The sequence below is a fragment of the Mesoplodon mirus genome (genome assembly GCF_964341445.2).
Source record: "Mesoplodon mirus genome assembly, chromosome: 3".
NCBI lineage: Eukaryota > Metazoa > Chordata > Mammalia > Artiodactyla > Ziphiidae > Mesoplodon > Mesoplodon mirus.
The window spans coordinates 663,668-689,438 of NC_138978.1; the positions used below are offsets into that span (position 1 = coordinate 663,668).

Genomic DNA, 25,771 nt, shown 5'->3' on the forward strand with positions numbered 1-25,771 from the left:
AACTTTTTAAACAAGCCTGTTTATTGAAAGGATCTGAAAATAGTAATAAGGCTTTCAACATTTAACAAATTTTCAAGATATTAACAATATGAAACATTAAGAATTGATTTCAAAAACCCAAAGTCTCCTAGGTCATTCCCTGTCACGCTTCAGGACTTGGTCTACACTGGCTCTGTTGTCTGAACGAGTAACCTGCGTTCTGACTGCCACTCTCTTCTGGACCTGAAGCTGGGAGTGTCGCCCCCTCAGCCCATGGGAGGCCGGGAGGGCCGCCCGCTGTGCCCGAGCTCGCGGGCAGAGGGTGGGAACCAACCTCCGTGCCCAGCACCAGCTGAGCTGCCCACATGGGCACGCGAGGCGACAGCAAGGTACACACACATGGACGACGGCCACGGTGCTCAGGCCACAGGGCCCGCCCTGGAGACCCCGGATGCCCTTCCATCAGCCCCTGTCCTTCCAGAAGGGAGTCCAAAAAATGACGGGCCCCCGTCCCTTCTGTTCTGGCCAATTTAACAGGAGAAAATGCAACTCAGGGAGAAATCAGTTCCTCAAAACTAGGAAGCCTGTTAGGCGACAGTAAGCGGGGCCAGGGCTACACGGCCCCCCCGAGCCACTGCTCCCACCAGACTCCAGGCGGCCCCAGCCCAGGCAGCCAGCGATGGAGGCGCGGGGGCTGGAACTACGGGCGCGCCCTCGAAGCCAGGCCCCCGGGGAGAAGCAAGAGCAGCTTCAACACCTCCCCGGCCCGCCGAAAGCCAGGCGCTCTGAGCAAGGGTCGCCCAGCTCTCCTGACGGTCACGCGGGCTGCACAGAATGGTCCCACTTCACAGCACAAACTCCCTTCCCGCCGAATTCTCAAAATGTACACAACAAAATCTGTACGTAAGCACTTTCAGAAAGTTTAAAAGAATCTCTAAAAAGTAGACACAGGATTGAGAACACCTTCCAGGGTGGGGAGGTGCGTCCCTGCTTCCCGGGGAATGTGTGCGGTCTGAACCCTCGCCCCACCAGTGCCGGTCACCCTGAAGCGGGGGAGGAGACCAGAGCCTGGGGACCCATCTGTCCTGGCAGCCAACCTGCTCTTGGCAGAAGCGTCCCCCCAAGTGGCTTCAGGGGAAGTCGTGGGAGCTGAAGGAAGATTTTTGGCCGTGAGACATTTATTTTCAAGACCGTAGGATAGACCCATTCATTCTGATCCCCTCTGAATTTCAGTAGACTGATTTATGGAAGTTTCCTGACAAGGAATTACAAGGAGCCCACCAGGCTCGGCCGTCCCTGCCTGGGGCCGGGCTCTGACCACGCGCAGGGTGGGTGCGCCTGGGCTGACCTCAGAGCTCCTGGTCTGCTCACTTGTTTAGAAATGCAGAAAAGTCAGATTTAAAACGTTAAAAACAGCTGATCTGGTCGACAAAAGGCAGATTGCAGGCCCTTCCTCTGGCCAGACAAGTGGCGCGGCACCTGCCACTGTCGCTGGGCCCGTGACGCTCACGACGCGCGTTCAGGTCCACCCGTCCCGAGTGCAGACGGCAGGACCGTAGACCTAGCTCCCCGCCCGCCCCACCCCATCCTCCTCGTCCGCGTCCTCCTCGTCCTCTGGGAAGTGGGCTTGCTTCTTCCGCACGTTCCAGTGCAGACACTGTGCCAGGCTCTCAAACCAGTCGCTCACGGGGTCGTGGACACAGATGGAGGGGAGCGGGTAGCGAGAGGTAGTGATGCTGATGCTGAAGCAGGAGACATGCAACGTGGCCCCTCCTAGAACTGCCGAGCGCCCGGCCCGCCCCCCCAGAGCAAGACCCCTCCCTGGTCCGGCCGGGGACCATCTCAGCTCTGCTCACGCCACCTGCTGCAAAGCCTGGCCCCAGGTCCTACAGTGCCCTGGGGGCCTGGGCACCTTGCCACTTTCTGGTCTGGTCCTGAGAACAGCCAGGAACTGGGGGCTCAGTGGTGCTCTTGTGCCCCCCAGGACAGAACCAGGGACCCCCTCGACGCACCCAGGTCCAGAGGGACCCCAAGAGGCAGGGTGGCGGAAGGATAAGCGGTGGGAAGGGCGGGCAGGGCGCCGTCACCCCAGGCACAGGGCCGTGACGCCCTCTCTCAAGAACCAGAGATGGGCCCTCAGCCCACCTGCCCCACCCGCTGCAGCCCCATGGCCCACACACCTGTCTCCGTGGCGGACCTCCTGTCTCTTTCGTCCATCGAAGGACACCCACACAGTGTTCCTTGCTTCCGGTGACAGCATGATCTGACGGGTCAAGCAGGACAGGTGTGGGCTACCTGAGCGCAGCCGAGCGCCGTGGACCCTACCCCGGGGGGACAGCACCGGCCGGAAGGAACCTCACAGGCGCCCCCAATGCCCACCACGTGCCAAAGTCAGTTCCAGGCTGTGAAAACATTAACTTGCGTCGTGCTGACCCCAGCCCCAGGGGCCTGGCTCTAGCACCGCCCCCCCCCCCGCCCCCAGCTCTCTGCGTCCAGCAGACGCAGCCCCACCCACCAGGGCTCACATCAGGGACTCGCTGGTCCGGGGGTGGCCTGCAGTGGGGGGCAAGGGGCAGGGGAAGGAGAGTGGACGTGGAAGGGCGGCAGGGCCAGTCAGACGCCAGGACGCGCCGTGGGGGACATGCCGGGCAGTGGCCGTTCCTCACCTGCGGGCCCCCATCCCCTCCAGCAAGGACTGTCCCCACCCACTCAGGCTGAGAGCCCACCTGAAGGGCTGGCCCGGCTCTCAGCACCACCCCCGCCGAACGGACCCCTGGGGGCGCGGGCCACACGACGGAGACCAGGGTGGACAAAGCCCCTCCAGCACCCAGCAAGGCGGGAGGTCAGCACCGCAGGCCCCACACCGGCTCCACCCGACAAGGGCGGAGGGGTGGGCTCCGACCTTCAGCTCGACCCCCGCAGGAACCACGATGGGCCGGAAGGACAGCGAGTGGGGGCAGATGGGCGTGATCATGATGGCCGGCACGTTGGGGTGGATCATGGAGGCGCCGGCGGCGGCTGCGTACGCCGTGCTGCCCGTTGGGGTGGAGACGATCACGCCTGCGGGGCAGACTGAGGGTCACGGTCAAGCGCCCGCCCCCACCCCACGTGCAGCCCCCAGGCGGGCCTGACGCCCACCTACCGTCGCCCTGCACCGTGGTGATGAGGTGCCCATCCAGGTAGACGTCCACGTTGGACAGGTATGAGGATGGGCCTCTGTCTATCACCACCTCGTTTAAGACCTGTGGGTGAGGCCACCGCAAGCTGAGGGGGCCGGGCAGCACCGAGCTGCTCCTGGGCTCCCTGGAAGGTCCCGAGGACAGGGCTGGGGGGTGTCCAGACCAAAGCCGCCACCCTGTACCCCCTGCCCGAGGGCGAGGCCCTGAGCCCTGTGGGGGACAGGCCCACAGACCTGGTACTGCATGACCTGCTTCCCGACCTCTGCATCCAGGGCTGCGGCCAGCACCCCATTCTCGCTGATCCCGTTGGGGACGGCCACCTTCTTCCCTCGGAGCTCCTTCACGACCCTGACCTTCAGCCGGCTCCGGAGAACAACAGCTGCGTTCCCTGGGGGCCAGCAGGGGTCACACCCAGGGAAGTCAGCAGGGATGGGGGAGGTGGTACTGCAGGAAGAGAGACCCTCCCATCGACCAGGGACCCCCCTTTCTTCTCCCAAATGGAGGGCAACACCCTGTGCTTCTGTGAAAATCAATTCACTGCTACTCGACACGTATGGTAGCCTAAACCCGTGATCAGCTCAAACTTCCCACTGTTAAGAAAAAACGTCTGACTCGTTCAAAATTTAGAATTCTCTGAATCCCGAAACACTCAAGTGTTGCTCTTTGCACTGTTAAAAAAGCCCCCAAATCACATAAGATGATCCCACGTTCAGAACTGCTCGTGGGTTCTGGAACATTCTGACTCACCCTGTATCACCTGAGTAACTTGGGACTGAAAGTTCTCAAAGTTGAAGGGGGTCAGGAAGCCCAGGGAGCCCAGGTGGAACGCCATGACCGGAGGCACGCTGCCCTGTGAGCCAATGAGGCAGGTCACTCAGCTGGCCAGCCCACTCGAAAGCCACCCGAGCCATCCCCAGCCGGAGGGACCCGCACCCCGACTACCCCTGGGAGGGGCGGGCACGGGAGTGCAGGGTCGGTGCCTGGTGTGGTCGGCGGGGCTGCCGTGCTGCAGCGGGGCAGGGCTACTCGGGGTGACAGCGCTCGCCCCGCGGGGGGTCAGGGGGGCCAGGGGAAGAGCGGTGTGGGCAGCTGACGAGAACACAGGCGGCAGGAGGGACCAGCCCGCCGGCCATGGCGGACAGGAGGGAGTGGCGGGGGGACCTCGACAGAGCCGCTGGAGAGGAGTGTGGGCAGCTGGGGGCAGGGGGCCTAACGGGGCGGCACCGCGGCCCCCGAGCGCCGCTTCCGCTGAGGAGGGAGGAGCGGGCGGGTGAGGAGGGGCTCCCACGGTGGGAGGTGAGGAAGAATGGGCAGCTCTGAGGAGGCGGAACAGCCCCAGGACCCTCGCTCTCATCCTCTGCCGGCCTCAGCGGGTTCACACCGTCGGATGTGAGGCCCCAGGCCCCGCCGGGCCCTACCCTCCTGCCCTGCTGGCCGCCCTGCCCACTTCCAGGCCGCTCTCTGGAGGCCACACCTGACCTTCTAACACACCTCGGCCGGGTCACTCCAGGGGCCCTGCCTTGAGGAGCGTGAGGGTGGGCTCCCGGGCAGACCCTGGCGGTCTGGGGCCTCCACGGGGCTCCCCCGAGCCCCCGGACACTCGGCCTGTAGCCGCTTCCCTCCCCTGCCCCGGACGCTCGTCCACCAACTCGGCCCCAGATGCTGGCTCCCCCGGGAGATGCCCCGCCCTTCCGGGGATGCCCCGCCCCCAGGCCATGCCCCGCCCCGCCCCGCCCCGCCCCCAGGCCCCCCTCTCTGGTGCACCGTCTGCACCGGCGCCTCAAGGTGCATGGAAACTCCTGGTCTGTCACAGTGTCTAGCACCGGACAGCAGATGCAGCACTTGGTATCGTTTGCAAACTTGCTCTATCGCCGCCTCCCCTCGCCATCCTCAGGCGGCGTCTGGGGGCCTCACCTGGAAGAGCGACGAGGCGTACAGCAGGGTCCCGTCTCCTCCCAGGCAAATGATGAGATCAATCTGGTTGGAGATGTCATCGTAATCTAGAAAACACGGCAGACACAGAAGAGCCGTCAAACACCCCGGATGCTGCCAGGCGTGGCCACCTGGGCAAGGCCCCACCGGACAACGCGCCTTCTCTGAACGTGCAAAACTTCCTCTTCACTGGCCCGAAGCGGTCATCGCTCACGATGGCCGGGTCCTCCAGAACTTTCTTCTCCACGTACACGATCATGTTGTTCTCCTGGAAGGGACGTGGGTGAGTCAGCCCTGCCGGTAACAGCCGGGCCAGGGCGGGCCGGTCTTCACGAAGCCTCCTTCCTGCCTTGCTGGGCCTTGTACGACGCTGGGCGGGGGGGTGGGGGGGTGGGGTGGGCGGTGACAAAGCGCAATCTTTTTTTCATGTCACACGCTGCTGAGCTGCTGGAGGCTCGGTGACGCTGGGTTACAGAGCCTCCTGACTTGAGCAGCCCCAGGATCAGAGCCCTGGAACCCCGGGCGGGAGCCGGCTCTGAGCCCCACCCTGCGGCCGCCCCTGCTCACCTCCATCAGGTACACGCAGAGCTCCTTGAAGGGCTGGAGCAGGCTGGCATCCCGGATCTTCTTGATGACGAGGACGCTCTTTGGGGACTTGTTCCACGTCAGCCGCTGGCTGGCAGGGTCCTGGATATGCCTTTGAGGGGAGACGAGCGTTCGCACGGGCCCTGGGCCGTCCCCGCAGTGTGTCTCCTGCACCGGCGCGGGCGCTCGGTGCACTCAGAGCGCTGTCCTCCCTCTGGCTGCCCGACTACACCCCTGCCCGCGGCTCCTTTGGAGCAAGGCTCACTCGGGACCTGCTGCGGAGGAAACCCCACACGCACCCGGACCCGCCGAGGGGGACTCTGTCCCAGGAAACCCAGGCCTCCCGTTGACTCGTAAGGGGGGCACAGCCCCACGTCCACACCGCTGTGTGAGCAACTCAGGTGACCGTAACTTTCAGTTAAAAGCCACCCGGTTTTAAAGTCACTGGCAGGAGCTAGGGCAGTGAGACCGCCCTGGAGATTCCAGCGGCGGGCACGTGTTGTCACACGTCTGTCCAAAGCACAGGACGCACCACACGGAGGGACCCTGGTGTCAACTAGGGACTGTGGGTGACACGATGTGTCAGTGCAGGTTCATCGTGTGTAACAAATGCACCCTCTGTGAGGATGTCGATGAGGGGCTGGCTGGAGGAGGGCGGGTGGGGGGGGCGTGAGAAAGCTCTGTACCTTCTCCTCACTTCTGCTGCGAACCTAAACCTGCTCAAATAATAAAAGCAAAACCCCCAAAAAGTCAGCTAGGCCTGCCTGCCAACGACAGCTCTGCAAGTCCTGTGGCGCTCGGCCTTGGTCCCTAGCGCTGGGGGGCTGGCACGGTCTGCGGGCAGCAGGTCCTCCCTGAGGGGCGGGGGTCCCGAGGCCGAGCCCCGCCAGGACTCCCACCGCTGTGGGCGCCCGGTAGGCGCCCGCCCGGCCTGGCAGCACACCCCTCCGCCTGTTGGGAAACAGCCCTGAAGGCTGCAGGCAGTGACTTCCCTTCTGACGCAAGTTCCCCAATCAAGATACCAGCTCCAGGTCACGCCTCGTGGCCGCAGCCTCCCTGAAAACCTGACGACCCCGACAGCAACTCTCCAAACCATGACGTGAACCATTAAAAGAGCAGTGGGTCCCTGGCCCCAGGCTGTGACTGACTGACCATCACTCACCATTTCCAGGCGTTTCTGCGAGGGCAGGGGTCACTCATGACCTCCTCTGCCAGGGTCTCCACCAGCCCAGGTCACACACGCGGCTCGGCGAAGGGCGGGGCTCGGTGCCCAGCATCTCGGTCACGCGTGACTGACAGGGAGGGTCACACGAACCAGCCCCCCCAGACGCCCCGAATGTGCAACTGCACCACAGCCCTGCTTTCTGTACCCTCAGAACTGAAAGCAAGACATACCGTAACTTGTTAAATGTTGTATAAAACAAGTCAAGAGAACTTCCTAAAATGAAAAATCAAACCAAACAAACTGTACTTGATCTTCTTACTGTTCACACCATCCTCTTGTCCAATCGCCTTTAACAGCAAAGAGGCCAGACCTCAGACGCCTGCTCTTCAGAGGCTGGCCGCCAAGCTCTGCTGCCCTGGGCGGTCAGGATGCTGCCCTGGGCGGTCAGGATGGGCCCCATCCAGCCGCAGACGACAGCGCTGGGCCGCAGAACCGGCTTGGCCCGTGGGAGGGGCCTGCAGGCAGAGGGGCGGGCACTCGCGGGCCTCCTGTCACTCCACCTGGCCCCGGGCCTGGAGGGAGGGCAGGCGGGTCAGCGCAAGTCTGCCTGGCCGCCGAGGTGAATGATGAAGGCCCCCCTCCACTGACCAGGTGGCCAGACTCATGGCCCTTCAAGACCCGAGACTCAGCCGCGCCCAGCCAGAGCCACCGCAGTGACATCAGCTCGTCTCAGGTACCAACCGGTCACTTCCTGTTGGATCACTGCAAAGAGCGGTGCTGGCCCCTCCCTGGCACAGAGGCTCTGGAGGCCGGACGGGAGGCAGGGATGTCTGGCAACTCAGCGGGGGACCCACCTGAGCCCTGTCTCCAAAGCCAAAGGCGTCAGATGTTGGCAATGCCACAGGTTTCAACATAACAGAAAATACACATTCATGGTGAGGTCTGAGAGAATACAGTAGGAAGTAAGTCTCTTGCAGTCAACTCCTCTACAGTATGTTGCTTTTCAGCATCAGGGGAAAGTCAGGTTAGCACATAATCCCTGCCCCACCAGCCACGGTGTTGGGAGGGCCAGGGACAAGATGGGGAAGTGGAGTCCTGTCCTCCCAGGGCAGGACTGTGCCGGGCGCAGTGCCTCGGAGACGCTTCTGGAGCACCTGCCGCTCTGCTCAGAGCACCCCTCCCCACGATCCCACCTGACCTCGGGGAGCAGCTCAGATGCCATCCCGTGACCCCACCCGAGGTTCACGAGGCCAAAACACACACACACGCCTGTGACGTGGGCTGGGCCGGGAGCAGGTGACAGCCAATCAAGGCTGGATGGCCAGAGGCCACCCAGGGCGGCACTTACGCTGAACCCTGAGTGACGAGGAGGGAGCGGCACTGCCAAGACTAGGAAGGGCAGGGAGGGGCCCCCGGGCAGCGGTGAAAGGTCAAGGCAGGGCAGTCTGGGGCAGTACACACAGCAGGGCGTGGGGCGCCTGGGGGGCTGGTTACCAGTGTGGATGCTGTGCGGAGTGCAAACGTGGGGCACTGCGGGGTGGGCGCAGCAGGTGGGCAGGACCTGCCCGTGTCCAGCAGCAGCGACTAGAGAGCCAGGGCAGCAGCTGGACGGTAGAGGCACTGACACCAGTTACCCCAGTGCCCAGGCCGCCCTTGGGTCACCAGGGTCCACACAGCACAGCAGCTCCCGGGGGCCCGGCACCGTCCGCCCACTGGGCCAGCGCTGAGAACGGGCAGACGGCTGCAGGGAGCAAGGCCCCCCGGGCGGTGAGTCGCAGAAGCCCTCCTGGGCCCTTGGTCTGACCCCCCCAGAAGGTGAACCCGCCATGGCTCCCCAGAAGGAGGGGGCACAGACGGCCCACTCGGTGGTGAGCCCACCGCCAGGCACAGTGGCAGTGCCAACCTGGAATTCTGCTGTTTCAACACAAAGCTCTTGTGGCCACGAAGCCATTTGAGTGTTTTCTCCCCTAAGACACACACGACACAGAGCAAAGGAGCAAAGCTTTCTCCTCTTTGGAACCCTCCAGCACCTGGAGGAGGTGCTGGACGGGTAGAGACGGGAGCTGGGTTCAAGCGTTCAGTGAAAAAGCCCGAACTGCTTCGCTTCTAAATAGCTTCTCAGCCAGCCCCGCACGGCCATGGGCCCCCAAGCTGCACTGCCCTCAGGCTGTCGCTAAAATACAGAGCTTACATAAAAAAAAGAAAAGGAAAAAAAAAAAAATGTGCCCGCAAGACAGGGTATCTCTCAAACAAGTAAACTCAGCTTTTAAAAAATGCCAACTGACATCTCTGCATTTCAATAATAATTAAGAGAAACATATTTGACCCACCAAATGCATTAGCATGAAATACATTATTTTTCTCTCCTAGAGTTTTTCCTGTAAAAAGCAAATTAACTCTAAATACGAGTCGAGGCCCCTCCGACCCACTGCACCCAAGAAGCAGGCCGCACCCACTCTCTCGCCCCGAGCGAGTCGGAGACAGCGCCGCGTGGCCTCCTGGGGCCTCAGAAGCCGCCCGACACACTCACTGCCCCCCGAGCCAGAACCTCCCACACTCCAGTGGCCCCTGGACAACAGCCCTGTGGAGCCTCCCAGAAGACTCACATGATGGTCTGGGGGTTCTGCAGCACGCAGGCCTTTGGTCCAAAAGTGGTCACTGGGCATGGCCCGTGTAGCGAGCGGGTCCTCCTGTGGGGAGAGGCACAGGGCAGGGGCCGTCAGTCGGCTGAAAGACACACACGTGTAGACAAGGCACAGACTGTGTTAAACTCTCCAAAATATTTTTAATCCAAATGATGTAAACTCCGTCATCTTCCCAGCACCCATGTGACGGTCCTGGAAGACCCTGCCCCGATCCCCAGAGCTCTGGCTGGAGGGCTACAAGCTGTCCGTATAGCTGTTAGAGGGGGCACACTTACAAATACTCCTTAGAATAAGGACCCCAAACCAGTGCAGGTGCCCAGGCCCCACCCCAGAACAAGGGGATTCAACCCAGAGGAAGGGCCTGGGAATCTGAATTCTTGACTAGGCAAGTCTCTTTGAAGACAAGCTTTTGGGCCTATACTTGGGAATCAAGACTTCAGAAACTATCCCCAAGTCATCCAGATTAAGATTCTAACAAAAATACTCATTCTGAGTTGTGCTGTCAATAAAAACAGGTAGTACTTGAGTGACCCAACATTTCCAATAACTGAAAAGTGACTCACAGGGCACTGTGGCCAGCATACGTCCTGGGGACAATACCACTAGGTGGCCCTCCCTGTCCTCTCCTTAGGGTCCAGCACCAGCCCTTGGGAGCCATGTGGATGCCCCACGGTGACACGTGATGTGTCCACCGTCACACAGAGTGCCAGCTCCAGTGGCCTCATGGTCCCTTTCTTTTTTGTTCTTTTCTGGCCCCACCACGCGGCTTGCAGGATCTTAGTTCCCTGACCAGGGGATCGCGCCCGCACCCCCTGCAGTGCAAGTGCGGAGTCTTAATCACTGGACCGCCAGGGAAGTCCCCTCATGGTCCCTTTCTGCACCAAAACTACTGGCACAAAGACAGCCAAACACAGATGGCAAACTTGCTTTCGTCCCTGACGGCCCGTCTCATGGCTCAGAGAACTCTCCAGATCCCAGTGCAGACAAAACGGATTTTCTATTGTGTCCTGAAGGGCAGCCTAGCCCAGCAGAGCCAGAGTCTGGTCAAGGGCTCCCTCCCCGGCTCCTGAGAACGTGCAGGGAGCAGCCGCGAGCCACGGCCTGGGGCCTCTGGGGACTAAAAGATTTTGGGAAATGCAGTTTAGACCAGGCTTCTCTAAGTCAGTGTTCCACGCAAACTCTGACAGCGGCTGTGGCTACACGTCCCCAACCCCCCTCCTGGAGACACCCACACGCGGAGGCCACCTTTGACCTTCTGCCACCACACCAGGTTCAATGCCCTTTCGGGCGCGACACCCCACAGAGCCAGCAGCCAAGGCCGCCCGCCCAGAGACGCACCCCCTGCAGTGCCAGGGACACCAACACGGGAGGACGACACGACTCTGCACGGACGCTTCTGCTGGGAGCTGGCCGCCCGCCGGGCCCCCTGCACCCGCGGCAGTGTCGGCTCGGGCAGCTCCTCCCAAAACTCCGGGTGGCGTTCGTGGCTCTGAAGCCGGCACTGCCGCAGCCTGCCCGGCACCTCGACGCCTGTGCCAGAGCCGGCGCCGCAGCGGGCGGCCCCGGTGACGCTGACGGCACACGGGCCCCACCCACACACCTCAACCTTGCGCAGTGTGTGGGCACAGTGGGGGGGGTGCCCTCTGGGAGCTGTGGGAGCAAGCGCGCCCACCTCTCGCGTGTCTGAGCGCCCACGCAGGCCCAGAGGAGGCCTGGTACCTGAACTCGCGGGTGCTGGCCAGGGCGGGCGCGGCCGACAGGCTGCGGGACTTGGCGCGGCCCCGGATGGGGTGGCCCAGGCCCCAGTCCTCGTCCCCATGGCACGCGGAGCAGCGGTAGGAGGCCGCCTCTGCACGCAGCTCCGCACTCCCGCTGACTGTTTCTTGTTCCATTTCTGTAGTTGATGGACGAGGAGGACTTCGGCCCGAAAATCCCGGATGCCTTGATTTAATAAAATACAGTTAAATATCTGTGTACAAAACAACGTATACACACACCTACACCCGCCCTATCAGGGGAAAAATGACTGATGTCCAACTTACCAAAGGACTTGGCAAATAGTCTATTTCCATCCCAAAGATATTTAAGAACTCGGGAATCTACCTGTGATTTTTAGTGAATCCAGAAGAGCTAGGGGTCTACCAAGCTGGGGTGTGGCCACGTGCCAGGGGGTGCACTTTCATGAGACAGCTATCACCATCGTGCAGTCTTAAATGCCTCTCGGCCCAGAAAATCTGGATAAATATACTTGATAAGACCACCAGCAGGCACCCACTGAACTCCATGTCCTGCAAACAGCCTGCGGTTTAATCCAGTGCCAATGAAACACTGGCCAAAACCGACGTACTTGGTCCTCAAAGGAAAGTTCAACTTCCAAATACTAGTAAAGATAGACACCCTCATCTTCTAACCACAACACAGTAAAGCAGGAAAAGATGGAAGCAGAAACAAAACAACAGTCCTCCAACCACTGGGGAATGTTTGAATTTTCTCCTAAACAACTGAGGGCTCAAAAGAGGTATCAAAACCACCGTGACGGTGGATCGAAAAAAGGTAAAGCATGAACCCAAAGTCCATGCCCCCCACTGAGCTGTGCTGAAGTCCTTGAGAATTAGGAGTCATGAGCTAAGGCCTAAGTCAATGAAGCTAAAAAAGGAATAAAACAAGCCTAAGAAAGGCAGAAGAGGTGACAAAAATACAGGCAGAAATCAGTAGGTTGAAAAGTGGAAAAAGAAGAGCATAGCCTGGAGAAAAGCAACAACAAATGAGCCAGTTTAGACGAGGGATAAAAAGAACGACACGCACTGAAAAACCTGAACCAAAGGTCATTTTCTAGGAGAACTGCTGACTAGCGGAAGAGCTTCGGCAGTGCCACGCGCCACTGGGGCCTCAGGACCTGCCTGTCCTCGGGAAGCAGAGGGAGAGCGGGACTCCTTGCTCAGGAAGACCCAGCAGGGTAGCCTGCCAACGGCTCACGTCACCTCTTGAACAAGCAAGGGAAACAGGGCCATCGCGGCAGGGACCACGACAGAGACCACGACGCAGATGCCAGCACCAGAAGAGACAACGTGGGGTGACGGCATGGAGGGCAGAAGGAAAGTTTAAGGACTCCAGAAAAGCCTGGGGCCTCTACGGTAAGGCCAAAGGCATCCCCCACCTCCACCTGCACTGTACAAGCACCTCAGGAGCTTTGGAAAATACTAATTCCCACACCTGACTTTGACCAAAGGCATCAGTAGTTTTAAAAAGCTCCTGAGGCAGGGAATTCCCTGGTGGTCCAGTGGTTAGGGCTCCGCTCTTCCACTGCTGGGGGCACGGGTTCAATCCCTGGTCGGGGAACTAAGATCCCACAAACTGTGAGGTGCTGCCCCCCCAAAAAAGGAAAAGAAATTGAAGTTTAAAAACACCATTTACAATAGCACTAAAATATAAGATACATAGGGATATAGCTGGCAAAACAAGTGTAAACCCTATTTCCAGTTATAAAATAAATAAGTCACGGTACGTAACGTACACCATATGACGTCAGTTAACAATATTGTAGTGTATATTTGAAAGGTGCTGAGAGAGTAGATCTTAAAAGCTCCCATAAGAAAAACAGTTGGTAACTATATACGGTGATGATTCAACTAAACTTACCGTTGTGATCATTTCACAATATATACAAACGTCGAACCATTATGTTCCATACAACCAATAACTAATAAATTATGTGTCAACTATACCTCTATTTTAAAAGTGTAAAACCTGTACACTGAAAACCACAAAATGTTGCTGACAGAACTTAAAGGAAACAAGTAAATGGAGAGACAGACCATGTTCACGGATTGGAGGACACGATACTGTCAAGATCTCAATTCTCCCCAACGTGACTGACAGTCTTCCCAAACCCGGCAAACAAAATCCAACCTTTTCCATAGGAAGCAGCAAGCTGATTCTAAAATTCACATGGAAATCGAAAGGACCTAGAATAGCTAAAAAAAACTGAAAAAGAACCAAGCTGGAGGACTAATACTACCTGATCTCATGATCTGTTGAAGCTACAGTAACCAGACAATGTGGTATTGACATAAAGACAGACACAGAGATGAAGGAAACAGAAAGATACCTTCACACACAATCATTTTCAACAGAGGTGCCCAGGGGATTCAATAGGAAGAGGACAATCTTTTCTCCAAACCGTTCTAGAAAAACTCCATGGCCATGTCTAAAAGTATGAAGTTAAATTCTTCTCACACGGTACGCAAAGAGTAACTCAAAATGGATTATAGACCTAAATGTAAGAATAAAAACTATAAAACTTGAAGAAGAAAGCACTGGAGAAAATCTTAGTGGCCTTGGATATGGCCAAGATTTCTTAAACAGGACACAAAGAGCACAAAGTTTAAAACTTGACAAATTGAACTTCATTATAATTAAAATCTTTTACCCTTCATTAGACACTGTTAAGAGAATGGAAATACAAGCTGCGGATTGACAAAAAATATTTGTTAAACGTACATGTGACAAAGGACTTGCTTCCAAAATGTATAAAAAATTCTTAAAACTCAGTAAGAAAACAACCCAATTAAAAAATAGGCAAGGGCTTCCCTGGTGGCGCAGTGGTTGAGAGTCTGCCTGCCGAAGCAGGAGACACAGGTTCGTGCCCCAGTCCAGGAAGATCCCACGTGCCGTGGAGCGGCTAGGCCTGTGAGCCATGGCCGCTGGGCCTGCACGTCCGGAGCCTGTGCTCCGCAATGGGAGAGGCTGTGGTGGTGAGAGGCCCGCATACCGCAAAAAAAAAAAAAAAAAAAAAAGGCAAAAGATTCCAACTTTGGACTTCCCTGCTGGCGCAGTGGTTAAGAATCCGCCTGCCAATGCAGGGGACATGGGTTCGAGCCCTGGTCCGGGAAGATCCCACGTGCCGCGGAGCAACTAAGCCTGTGAGCCACAACTACTGAGCCTACGCTCTAGAGCCCATGAGCCACAACTACTGAAGCCCGCGCACCTAGAGCCCGTGCTCTGCAACAAGAGAAGCCACCACAATGAGAAGGCTGCGCACCGCAACGAAGAGTAGCCCCCGCTCGCTGCAACTAGAGAAAGCCCGCACGCAGCAACAAAGACCCAACGCAGCCTAAATAAATAAATAAATAAGAAGACAAGGCTGTGCATCCCTCTATCTGTGCAAGAAGGAAGAGCAGGCCAGGGAGGCCAGGGTTACAGCTGCAGGAACGTGGACACTTACCCCAGACCAGGACGACCAGGGCGTGGCAGAACCAGCACCGACCCAGCCAGGCCCCGTCGCAGCGCTCGACTCAAACCGCCTGACTTACCCTCGCGAGAAGCCGCGCGGGGAGCATCCAGGGGACCGAAGTCCAAGGTGACACAGCTAGGAGAGACACAGCAGGCATCTGGGCCAGCGCTCCTAAGCCCCCCATGCCTGGCCACAGTGGACACAGACAACGGGACCCAAAAGAGAGGCCCAGGGCATGAGCTGGCTCAGGGTCCCGGGAGGGGAGAGGACCCTGTAGACTCCACTCCTCGTCTTCTGGAAGCCATGCCTTTGACTTAGCCCCTCCTAAATTAAAATAAGCTTCTATCAGGGCATACCCCACTTTCCAGTAACACATAAGATCAACAGACAATCATTATAGGCAATAATGCCAAACCTCTGGCCAAACAAAACTTGAAGACCACTCTCCTGGCACAGCACCAGCTGCAAGAGGCTGAAACCTGCTTGCAAGGAAGGCCTGCCCTAAAACCAACTGGGCCTGCAGCCTGTGCTGGGCAGGTGATGCTGTAATCCTAGGAGGGTGTGGAAAACTCTATCATCCCAAGAAGGTACAGAAATAACTACCTAGTAAGATCACTATAACCCTGAGAAGATACGGATAAGAAAGTAATTAAATGCTATGACGCTGAAATCTTCAAAAAGCTTAAAATTCATTTTATAATCACTGGATTTTTACATATTTTGTTTGATATTATGGGCAACATACTCAAAGGAAGAAATCATTCAAAGTAATTCTCATTTAAATGGTTGAGGTGAATTTCTATTTGTAAATAACAATGTTGCAAATGATAAAAGTTAGTGACTTCCCCCATTCCCACAACCTCCACCTACAACGCAGTGCAGGGGTCTTCTGAGCTGCACATTACCCAGGGCCAAAACCACTCCCCAACAAGCCCTCAACCACGCCTGGGACAATTGCTGAAATTTAATTTATTCTACAGCTGAATACTCAGGTGATGCCATCTCAGCTTCTACTTGTAGTTTAAGAATTAGATTCTCTGAGTCTTGGGGTATTATCTGACGCACCCTTAATGGGGACACAACATATAATGTTTAGAAAGAATAAATCGATCACCAAGTGGGGCTTATTCCAGGAATGCAAGGCCTGCTCAATGAATGTAATCCATCATTTCATCAGGCTGATCACATCAACTGATGCACAAAAAATCACTGGACAAAATTCAACACCCGTTTATGGTAAAGATTCTCAGCAATTATGAATAAAGGGTAACTTCCTCAACTCGATAAAGAGCATCTAGAAAAAACCTACCGCTAACGTTAACTTGATGGTGAAAAACTAAGACTGGGAACCAACTACTCTTAACCAGCACGGTACTGCAAGTCCGAGCCTAGGCAACGAGGCAAAAAAGGTGGAGACTGAAATTAAAGACAGTATCATCCACAGTCACCTAAAAAGTACTTAGATGCAATCTAACAAAACATGTAGAGGATTTGTATGCTGAACATATTTTAAAAAGCCTGATGAAAGAAACCAAAGAACATGAAATAAACTGAGAGACACCCTTGATTGTGGGTTAGAAGACTCAACACAGTAAATATGCCAGTTCTCCCAAAACTCATCTATAGGGCTAATGCAATTTCTATAAAAATCTCAGCAAGATTTTTTTTGTAGATATGGACAAGCTTATTCTAAAACATATATGGAAAGGCAAAGGTGCTAGAATAGCTAAGACATGTTTTAAAAAGAAGGATAGGGACTTCCCTGGAGGTGCAGTGGTTAAGAATCCACCTGCCAATGCAGGGACACGAGTTCGAGCCCTGGTCCAGGAAGATCCCACATGCTGCAGAGCAACTAAGCCCGTGCACCACAACTACTGAGCCTGCGCTCTAGAGCCTGCGAGCCACAACTACTGAAGCCCGTGCTCCGCAAAAAGAGAAGCCACCGCAATAAGAAGCCCGTGCACCACAACGAAGGATAGCCCCCACTCGCCGCAACTAGAGAAAGCCTGCACACAGCAACGAAGACCCAACACAGCCAAAAAAAAAATAAAATAAATTTAAAAAAATAATAAAGTAGTCATATTAAATATGAAAACCAGCTTTTGAAACTTATCTCCAGTGTATTTTGTGACAATGGCGAATCATGACTCACACTTAACCCAAGTTTATTTGCTATTTTAACGTTTTAAAAGGATGAAATTTTAACTCCATCCAAGCTCACTGAAGTTCCTGACAGCACAAATCTAATTTTTAAAAAACTTCTGCATTGGGAAGTTTTAATAGGAAAAATGTGTTGGAGCACAACAACGAAGTATGCGGACATAAAGTAGTTCCCAAAGAGGTGGGGATGCCAGCCAGTAAAAGTCGCGCACACGAATATAAACACAATAACACGATGTCCGCTGCAAGCCCTCAACACGCGCCTGTTGAAGTAATGACAAAGCAAAGCTTACCGCTTATCACCACGGAGAGGCACCAACATTACACTGCCCTCCTCCCGCCAGTAAGTGATGCCCGTGCCGGCGAGGGCGTGACAGAACTGGGCGCACACACTGGCAGAGCCCGGCCGCGCGAGGAGGAGAATCAGGGACCCGAGGGGGCCCCAGGGCGGCGGCCCCCTTCGCGGGGCCGACGAGGAGCACAGGCCTGTGCCGCTCTGGGCACCTGGCTCTGCTGCACGCAGCCCCCCAGCACCTCTTCACCAACTGTCTGCACACGCATCTGCCCGTTCCCACGCAACGAACTCGGCGCTGTGCCGTCAGGGGTCAGGAGGCGAGCAGGCAGCACCAACCCCAGACCGCCCGGGGCCGGGGCCACGCCCGAAGGGAAGCCCGACCTGAGGGCGAAGCGGAGCAGCGCCCTATGGTCCTCCCCGCACTGGGCCCTCAGCCCGCCTTTTGTCTGTGGAAAACCTTGAGCCAAAGAATAGGTTTCATCAGAGAAGCGAGAAAATACAGAAACAGAGGAAAACAGTCTAAGGAGACCAAATAATAACAGTGCAGTCATTAGGCAAATTCAAGGACCTCTGTTCCTCCTTAAGGGCCATAGGGAATATTCGGAGCCCTCCCCTGGGACCCGTCTTGTAGACACTGAAACCCCACCAGGTGGAAGAAGTGAACTACATGAGGACCAGGCACTGGCCTCAAGGAAATGGCAACAAACCGACCCTGGAACTGAAGAGTAACTCTACCTAAAACATCGAGATGACGCTGGTCAGACCACCGATGACCAGCTTCAAGATGACCGTCAGAGCTGACTGCATTGTTTCTGCATGTAGCCCCCTCCCTCTGTCTGTAAAAGCTCTTGCCCCCTGACTGTCGGGGGGGGGGTCAGCCTTCGTACAGGCATTCCCCCCCAAGCCCCCCAGTTGCCGGCCTCCAAAATAAAGTAACCTTTCCTTTTCTACCAACATCTGTCTCTCGAAAATTGGCTTTCGAGCGGCGAGCAGTCGGACCTGGGTTCGGTAAGAGGTTTTGGTGCCCGACGGTGGGGCTGTGCTCTCGTACCGTCTGGCTTCCCTGGGCCTCCCAGAGAAGAGCCACCGGCTACAGCAGACACGCCGGGAAAAGCCGCGACCAGCCAGCTGCTTGTGGCTAGCCAGCCCCGAGGGGGATTTTAGGGGACGTTCCCAGCAGCTGCTGAATCCATTTGTTTCGGGAATCCTCCCTGTTTCTCCCCTGCTCGGCACTGGCTGCCAACTTTCGCTTTTGGTTGGTGGAAATGAAACGTGCATTTGGGACGAGCTGACCAGCTCCAAGGCCGGGTACGTCCACCAGTGTGCACCCAGGCAACCTTCCCATTTGTGAGCGCTAAGTGCTATTTGGGCATTTTTGCCAATTGGTTCTGATGTGTGTCTGACGTTCAGAACTGTTTGTGAACACAAAGTGCTATCTGGGCATTTTGCCAATTGATTCTGACGTCTGCCTACCGTCAAGGACCGTTTGTATTGGGGAAGTGTTTGTTTTGGGATTCCATACTGGTCGTCCTTTGAAGAGGATGTGCGACAGATCTGTCTTTTGGTATGTGAGCATGTATCCCATCTATGTGATTGGTATCTTTGATGTCTTACGTCAAATGGGAAATTCAGGTTCAATTCATTAAAAACAATTTTTTTAGCTATGAAATTATGACAAAGAAAAAGAAAGATGATTTTTTCTAACCAACGTATGGCAACAGTATTCTTTAGACTCTGGAGAAAATTGGTTAAGATGAAACTCTTTTGAAATTCCCAAACTGATTCTTTTGCATATGCAGTTAGAGAAAGCTAGCTTGATAAAATACTGTTTTCAGAATTCTGACCCTGAGAGAACAAAAATACGCCTAGGAAAAAACTTGAGGTTAACTTTTATCCTGTTCTTGAAATACGAACACAGCCCACTTTGCCTGAGACTTCAGCCTTGGGTTAATTAGTAAAACTTCAAGACACAAAAAGGAGGGGGGGATAAAAGCCTTTTAAAATTGAGTGTGTAAATTTGACTATTCGGACAGTTATTCATAAACTGATAAGTTTAATTGCAATGCCTAATTCACGAAATGTAAAAAGATGAAACAACTGAGATCTCTGTCTGGATGTATGTATGTCTCAATATGTGTCTTTGTCTTTGGTTAATTTGCAAAGAGCTCTATTTAATTGGCTTAAAAAGAAAAAGTAAGCACTTACAAATCAAACAAATCTCAATTTACCTACTTCCTGTCTTCTTGCCAAGACTAAGAGTAAAACTAAAGATGTCTGGGTTTCTTTTCTTTTCTTTTTTAAAAAATTTATTTATTTATTTATTTTTGGCTGTGTTGGGTCTTCGTTTCTGTGCGAGGGCTTTCTCTAGTTGCGGCAAGCGGGGGCCACTCTTCATCGCGGTGCGCGGGCCTCTCACTGTTGCGGCCTCTCTTGTTGCGAAGCACAGGCTCCAGATGCGCAGGCTCAGTAGTTGTGGCTCACGGGCCTAGTTGCTCCGCGGCATGTGGGATCTTCCCAGACCAGGACTCGAACCCGTGTCCCCTGCATTGTCAGGCAGATTCTCAACCACTTAAACACACATCTTGTAACACATTAAAGAGAAATTGTGCTATGAAAAAGTGTATGTTTTTAGAGGTTATGGAATATGTTCTTAAGTTTGCCCATCAGAAAATACTGATATAACAAATAGCTCAATTACTTGTTTCTTGGTTTTGTTAAGGTTTTCAAGGGTTAAAAATTGTAATGTGTAAAAATGATAAGGGAAGCATTTCAGTGTGTAAAGCAAGTAGGATATGTGTTGTCGGAGAAGAAAAGTATAAAGAACGGAGATATTTTCGTTGAGGAAAAATGATGACAATAATTTTGTCTTACAGTTGGTTGGATGGGAAAAAAAGGACAAATTTGTATGGATCCAAAAAGTGATAAAATGTTTGTGAAAAAGTAACTTTGAGGGCTTCCCTGGTGGTGCAGTGGTTGAGAGTCTGCCTGCCTATGCAGGGGACACGGATTCGTGCCCCGGTCCGGGAAGATCCCACATGCCACGGAGCGGCTGGGCCCGTGAGCCACGGCCGCTGAGCCTGCGTGTCCGGAGCCCGTGCTCCGCAACGGGAGAGGCCACAACAGTGAGAGGCCCACGTACCGCAAAAAAAGAAAAAAAAAAAAAGCAACTTTGAGAAAAGAATTTTGTATGTTGTTAGGATTAAGATTAGACTAAATTTAATTAAGTAAATGAATTTTGTTATTAACAGTAAACTGACACAAGACTAAATTTTGTTTTCTCTCTCTGTTAAGAGAAAAATATTTTTTCTAAACTCATTAGGATTGTTTGGTATGTTAAATTATACGGAAAACATTTGATAACTTTCAGACCTTACTGTTGAACTGAGTAAGAAATTAAAAAATTCTGATGGAAAGCTATGTTTTGTTTCTAACCATACTTTTGACTCCGATGTTCAGGATGGAAAAAATTGTCCAGTGAAGTTGTCACAGAGCATAACTACTCATGCTGTGTATGCTGGCTCTAAGTTTACTGTTTAAAGCACATGTACAATGTTTGTGTGAGAACTGGATATAAATGATGAGATGTATGGCCTATAAAGCGTTTCCCGATTAACATACCTCTGAGCCTGTTCATGATATCTGATTCGTTTTCCCCCAACGTGGACAACTAGGCAAATATATAAACAAAAAGAGGCCTAGCACCGAGGGACATGAATGGACCCAGAGCAGGCATCTGAGCCACTCTGGCTACGTTGGAAAAATATATTGACTATCAATGCTTTCTATGGAAAGAGTTACAATTAAAAGGGGAAAATGATGGAGGAAATTTTCACATACTGAGGTATGGGAAAGTCATTCTGGCTTACACAGGATTTCATCTGAACTTTAGGCTAACCAAAACAGCCTGTTTATGGCCTATTAAACATACACTGTACATCTGCTTTAACCATTAAGAAACAATACATTCAGAGACTAATACAAAGATGCTTTTTTTTTTTTTTTTTTTTTGCTGTACGCGGGCCTCTCACTGTTGTGGCCTCTCCCGTTGTGGAGCACAGGCTCCAGACGTGCAGGCCCAGCGGCCATGGCTCACGGGCCCAGCCGCTCCGCGGCATGTGGGATCTTCCCGGACTGGGGCACGAACCCGTGTCCCCTGCATCGGCAGGCGGACTCCCAACCACTGCGCCACCAGGGAAGCCCCGAAGATGCATTTTGATTATTATCTTCATTGTAAAATGTCTACCAATTTTCAAATGCTTGTCCAGGTACTACGGCAAAGTCATCAAGGGGAGAGGTAATGTTCTCATAATACAAAATATTGATGGTAAGCACAGAGCTTGAAGTTATTTCCAATTCTGTGTCCATTCCCCAAATTAGGCAGAACTATGCCCCACTTCAGCAAGAAGTAGCTGAGAGGTCATTGCCCAATTCCCTCAAACACTTGGGGAAAACTGAAACAGAAATGGAACTAAACCCGAGCTCCCCTGCCAAGTTGATAACTAACCTCTATACCCAAAACCTTATCCCCCTTCCTGTTCCGTACCCGGCCCTCCCCAAGACTGAGGAGTACCAAAGGAAAGGGGGACTGAAACGGAGCAGCACGCGATGGTCCTTTCCCAACCCCCCGCCCCGCCCCGCCCCTCCGTGTCCTCAGCCCGCCTTTTGTCTGTGGAAAACCTTGAGCCAAAGAATAGGTTTCATCAGAGAAGCGAGAAAATACAGAAACAGAGGAAAACAGTCTAAGGAGACCAAATAATAACAGTGCAGTCATTAGGCAAATTCAAGGACCTCTGTTCCTCCTTAAGGGCCATAGGGAATATTCGGAGCCCTCCCCTGGGACCCGTCTTGTAGACACTGAAACCCCACCAGGTGGAAGAAGTGAACTACATGAGGACCAGGCACTGGCCTCAAGGAAATGGCAACAAACCGACCCTGGAACTGAAGAGTAACTCTACCTAAAACATCGAGATGACGCTGGTCAGACCACCGATGACCAGCTTCAAGATGACCGTCAGAGCTGACTGCATTGTTTCTGCATGTAGCCCCCTCCCTCTGTCTATAAAAGCTCTTGCTCCCGTTTTGGGCGGGGAGGAGGCCCTTGGACAGGCATCCGCCCTCCCCGCCCCCCCTCCCCCTTTGCTGCCCTCCGAAATAAAGCAACCTTTCCTTACCTACCAACATCTATCTCTCGAGAATCGGCTTTCGAGCGGCAAGCAGCCGAACCTGGTAACAAGGGCAGCACCCCCGGTAAAGAACCGCCCGCCCCTTCGTCCTGCGGGTTACCGGGGCCTCCTCTCCAGCGCCCAGCGATCTCCCGGGGCGCCGCCGCCGAGCCCACCCCACGCCCACCTGCACGGCAGGCCCGGGAGCACCTGAAGCCCGAGGCCGGCGTCCGCGCTACCGCACCTGCCTGTCCGGGTCCGCGGGTCCCCGCGGCAGAGCAAAGGTCACGGCCGGAGCAGAGCGCGTCGTCCAGCTGGAAGTGAGGACCACCCGACTCAGGCCCGGCACCCGGTGGCGAGGCGGCTCCCACGAGGACCAGAGCGCGCCGGACGGGGAGGCAGTGACCAGGGGTTCCGGGGTGGTCGGGTGGGCGCTGGGCTCGGAGCGCAAACGCGCCTTCCGAGGATAAATAACGCGACGCGGACCCCTAACTGACCGCTCCGCGTGAGGGCCGGACCCGCCAAGCCGCCCCACAGCGCGGACGCGGGGGTCGAGGTCCGGCCGCCCGGACACCTGCGCGAGCGCCCGGGGCAGGGAGCGGCCGGCCAGCGCCTCCCCGCTCCACACCCCGCGGTAGGCAAGGCAGCCCCCGTCCCCGCGACCCCCGCCGCGCCCCCACGACCCCACGACCCCACGACCGCGGGCGGCGGGCCGGGCCGAGGGGCCGCGCACTCACCGTTCGCTCGCCGGGCCGAGCACGCGGGTCCCGCCGCCCCGCCGCCGCTCGCAGTCGCTAGCCGGTCCCCGGCGCCGCGGCCGCCCCCTGCCCCATGGCCACCCCCTACCCCACGGCCACCCGGCCCGCGGCGCCGGCCCGCCTAGCATCAATGCCTCCACGCCGCCAGTGCGCACGCGCGCCCCCGCCTGCCGCACGCATGCGCCTCCGGAGCCCTACGCAAGCGCTCCGCCACCGCCCCGCCCCGCGCGTGTGGGGCGGCCCGCACGGACTCCGGGCCGGGACTAGGGGCGGGACTGGGGGCGGAGTGGAGGCCTGGGGGGTGGGGCGCGGGGGCAAGGGAGGGCGCCGGGCTGGGGGCCGCCGGGTGGGGAGGAGCGCCGGCCCCAGGAGGACCCCTGGTCCCCACTCACCACGCTGTGTTCTAAGCACGTTCGCTGGACCCGGGCCCCGCCCCGCCCCCATCCGCCATCGCTCCTCTACCCTGCGGGTCAGGTTGGCTGGCTGCGGCCTCCGCCAGTGGTGACAGCGCCCGCCGCGGGCTCCGTAACTACCAGGGAAAGTGTTTTCGGAACCAAAACTCGGTGTGAGCAGCTGCGACAGAATTGCGCCCCTCGGCTGCCGGCACAGCTGGAGGGAGCGGCCTGGCCCCGGCCCGGCCCCTGCCCTCGTGGGCCTCGCCCACCCCAAGCAGCCCGGCGGGTCCTTGCACACCACCTGGACCTGAGGGGCCCTGGGCCGGGCGTCTCAAGTGGGACCCCTCGAGGGTGACTTGCCAACACTGTTCTCCCTCCCTCCCCCCATCCCCTCACTGGAGGGCCCGGAGAGGAGGGAGGAAGGGGGCCAAGGGGGAGCTGCGCCCCCGCGCCCCCATGTCCAGGCACGGTGGGTTCCCCCAAGGCGTGCTGAATTGACGCGTTACCCACCGCCACGGCATTGAGTCAGGTGTCGCAACGGTGTGCCTAGCTCCTGGGATGCGTCTGTGAATAAGCTGACGCAGGGCCACTGTGGATGAGCCCGGTAAGCTGCCAGCTACTGTTCCTTCTCTACACCAGGGCCTCCCGGACACAGAGCGCCTGGCTCAGGCCATGTGTGGACGGGAGCCCTCTGCAGCAGCCTGGTCTCTAGGTTTCTCCACCCCCATACCTGCCGCTGACAGTCTTCTCTGGCCGGGACTCCTTGCCCTGTTTTGAGAGACCTGGAACACAGCTGGGCACAGCAAAGGACATCTGTCACTGCTGTCCTGGGACCACTGGGCCACGGGGTTATCAAGGGTGAGTGGAAAGGGGGGCAAGGATGGCGGGAATTTGGGGGGATTTCTCAAGCTCCGTAACTTCCCCATCTGGTTATTTTGTAAACCCAACCGCTTCCCCAAAGTGACCCCCCAGCCACACCCACAGAAGAGAAAAGCCTTTTGAGCTGTGTTTTTGGATATGACCATTAACATAATAATACTAATGCTTGGCCAGGCCTCCCAAGAACCTTCTAGGGCACGGACAGTCTGCAGAGAAGGCAGCTCCGGCCTGGTAACTAGCCAAGGTCACACAGCAGGCACCCTTCCTGTGCCCTTTCTAAAAGGAACTTGTGCAGGTGTGTGTCTGTAATCATGGCAGTCTGTCCATTCTGGACCTCAGGCAGAGACCTTGGGCAGGAGCACTTCCCCATTTCAGAAATGAGAAAACGGGGGCTGTGGCTTCCTTCGTCGGAGCCTGTTGTGCAATCTCCCAGCAGGCCCTGGGCCCACCCTGGGGATTCCGGAGCCTCCCACTCACACCCCGCAATCCAGAAGGCCAGTGCTGGGAGGGGCACTTTAGGGCCTCCGGAAGATTCCTAGAGGAGATGTTGCTTGGGCTGAGGGCCAAGGCTGAGCTGGAACGAGCCGGGCAGCGGTGGGGACAGGGAGGGGTCAGCAGCAGGGACGCAGGCGGGCGTGGGGGTGGGGGAGGGGTGCCAGTCAGGCCAACGTGGGCAGTGGGCTGGGCAGACGATGCCGGGTGTGCTTCAGAGGGTCTGTGTTCAGGAAGGGCCAGAGGTGTAACCTTTCCCCGTGCCAGAGGTGCAGGACTCTCTTAATTTGGTATGTTTCTTTGGTATGTTCTTTCTTTGGTATGTTCTTTTTCTTAAACATGGCTCCCCTACTGTTTAAGCTTTAGACCCCCCAAAACCTGGGCTCCTACTCTTCTGAGGGTTGAAAGATGGGGGACCATAGAGGGTGCAGTGGCTAGGGCTGCCTCTCCAAAGCTGGACTCATTCAGGCAGGGGGGCGCCCTTGGATTTGGGGTGCAGGGTGTGGAAAGGGTGCTGCTCTTTGGGGTTCTGCTCCCAGCTCTTGGGGAAGTAGGCCTCAGCTGTGCCTGCTGGAGGGGAACGGGGTAGAGGGAGGCTTCCCAGCACCCAAAAAAGGAAGTGTCCAGGGGCCTGGGTGACAGGTGTGGCCGGGAGGCACCGAGGGAACGGGGCGAGCGGCGCGAGCCTGGGCGTGGGGTGGTGGTGGTGGTGATTTCTGAGAGCGAAGTCGTGAGCAGCCCCTCCCTGCTCTAGCACCTCACAGACGTGGGACTCGCCAAACTCTCACACGGTGTCTAGGAGCAGGTGCTCTTGTTGCAGTTTTCACACGGGGAATCAGGGGCACAGAGAGGGCAAGTTATCGGCCCCAGATCACACAGGGAGGACGTGAAGGGGCAGAATTTGGCCGAACT

The 25,771-nt window shown here is 56.0% G+C and overlaps 1 protein-coding gene across 7 annotated transcripts; it reads right to left on the reverse strand.

The window, feature by feature from the left end:
- On the reverse strand, positions 1-24,341 carry NADK (NAD kinase). Of its 7 annotated transcripts, XM_082616334.1 has the most exons (13): positions 23,073-23,114; positions 22,580-22,649; positions 11,205-11,426; positions 9,447-9,530; positions 5,658-5,787; positions 5,250-5,358; positions 5,073-5,158; positions 3,906-4,008; positions 3,392-3,546; positions 3,122-3,221; positions 2,882-3,051; positions 2,160-2,242; positions 1-1,721 (listed from the first exon to the last, which is right to left on the reverse strand). In XM_082616334.1, exons 3-13 carry the CDS (start codon positions 11,375-11,377, stop codon positions 1,541-1,543), a joined length of 1,374 nt encoding a protein of 457 aa, XP_082472460.1. In that variant the 5' UTR covers positions 11,378-11,426; positions 22,580-22,649; positions 23,073-23,114; the 3' UTR covers positions 1-1,540. The 7 variants fall into 7 exon arrangements, with proteins under 7 accessions (XP_082472460.1, XP_082472459.1, XP_082472458.1 ...); XM_082616333.1 differs by lacking the exons at positions 22,580-22,649; positions 23,073-23,114 and adding an exon at positions 24,219-24,341; XM_082616332.1 differs by lacking the exon at positions 22,580-22,649 and having other exon boundaries at positions 23,073-23,179.
- Between the last annotated feature and the right edge of the window lie 1,430 nt (positions 24,342-25,771).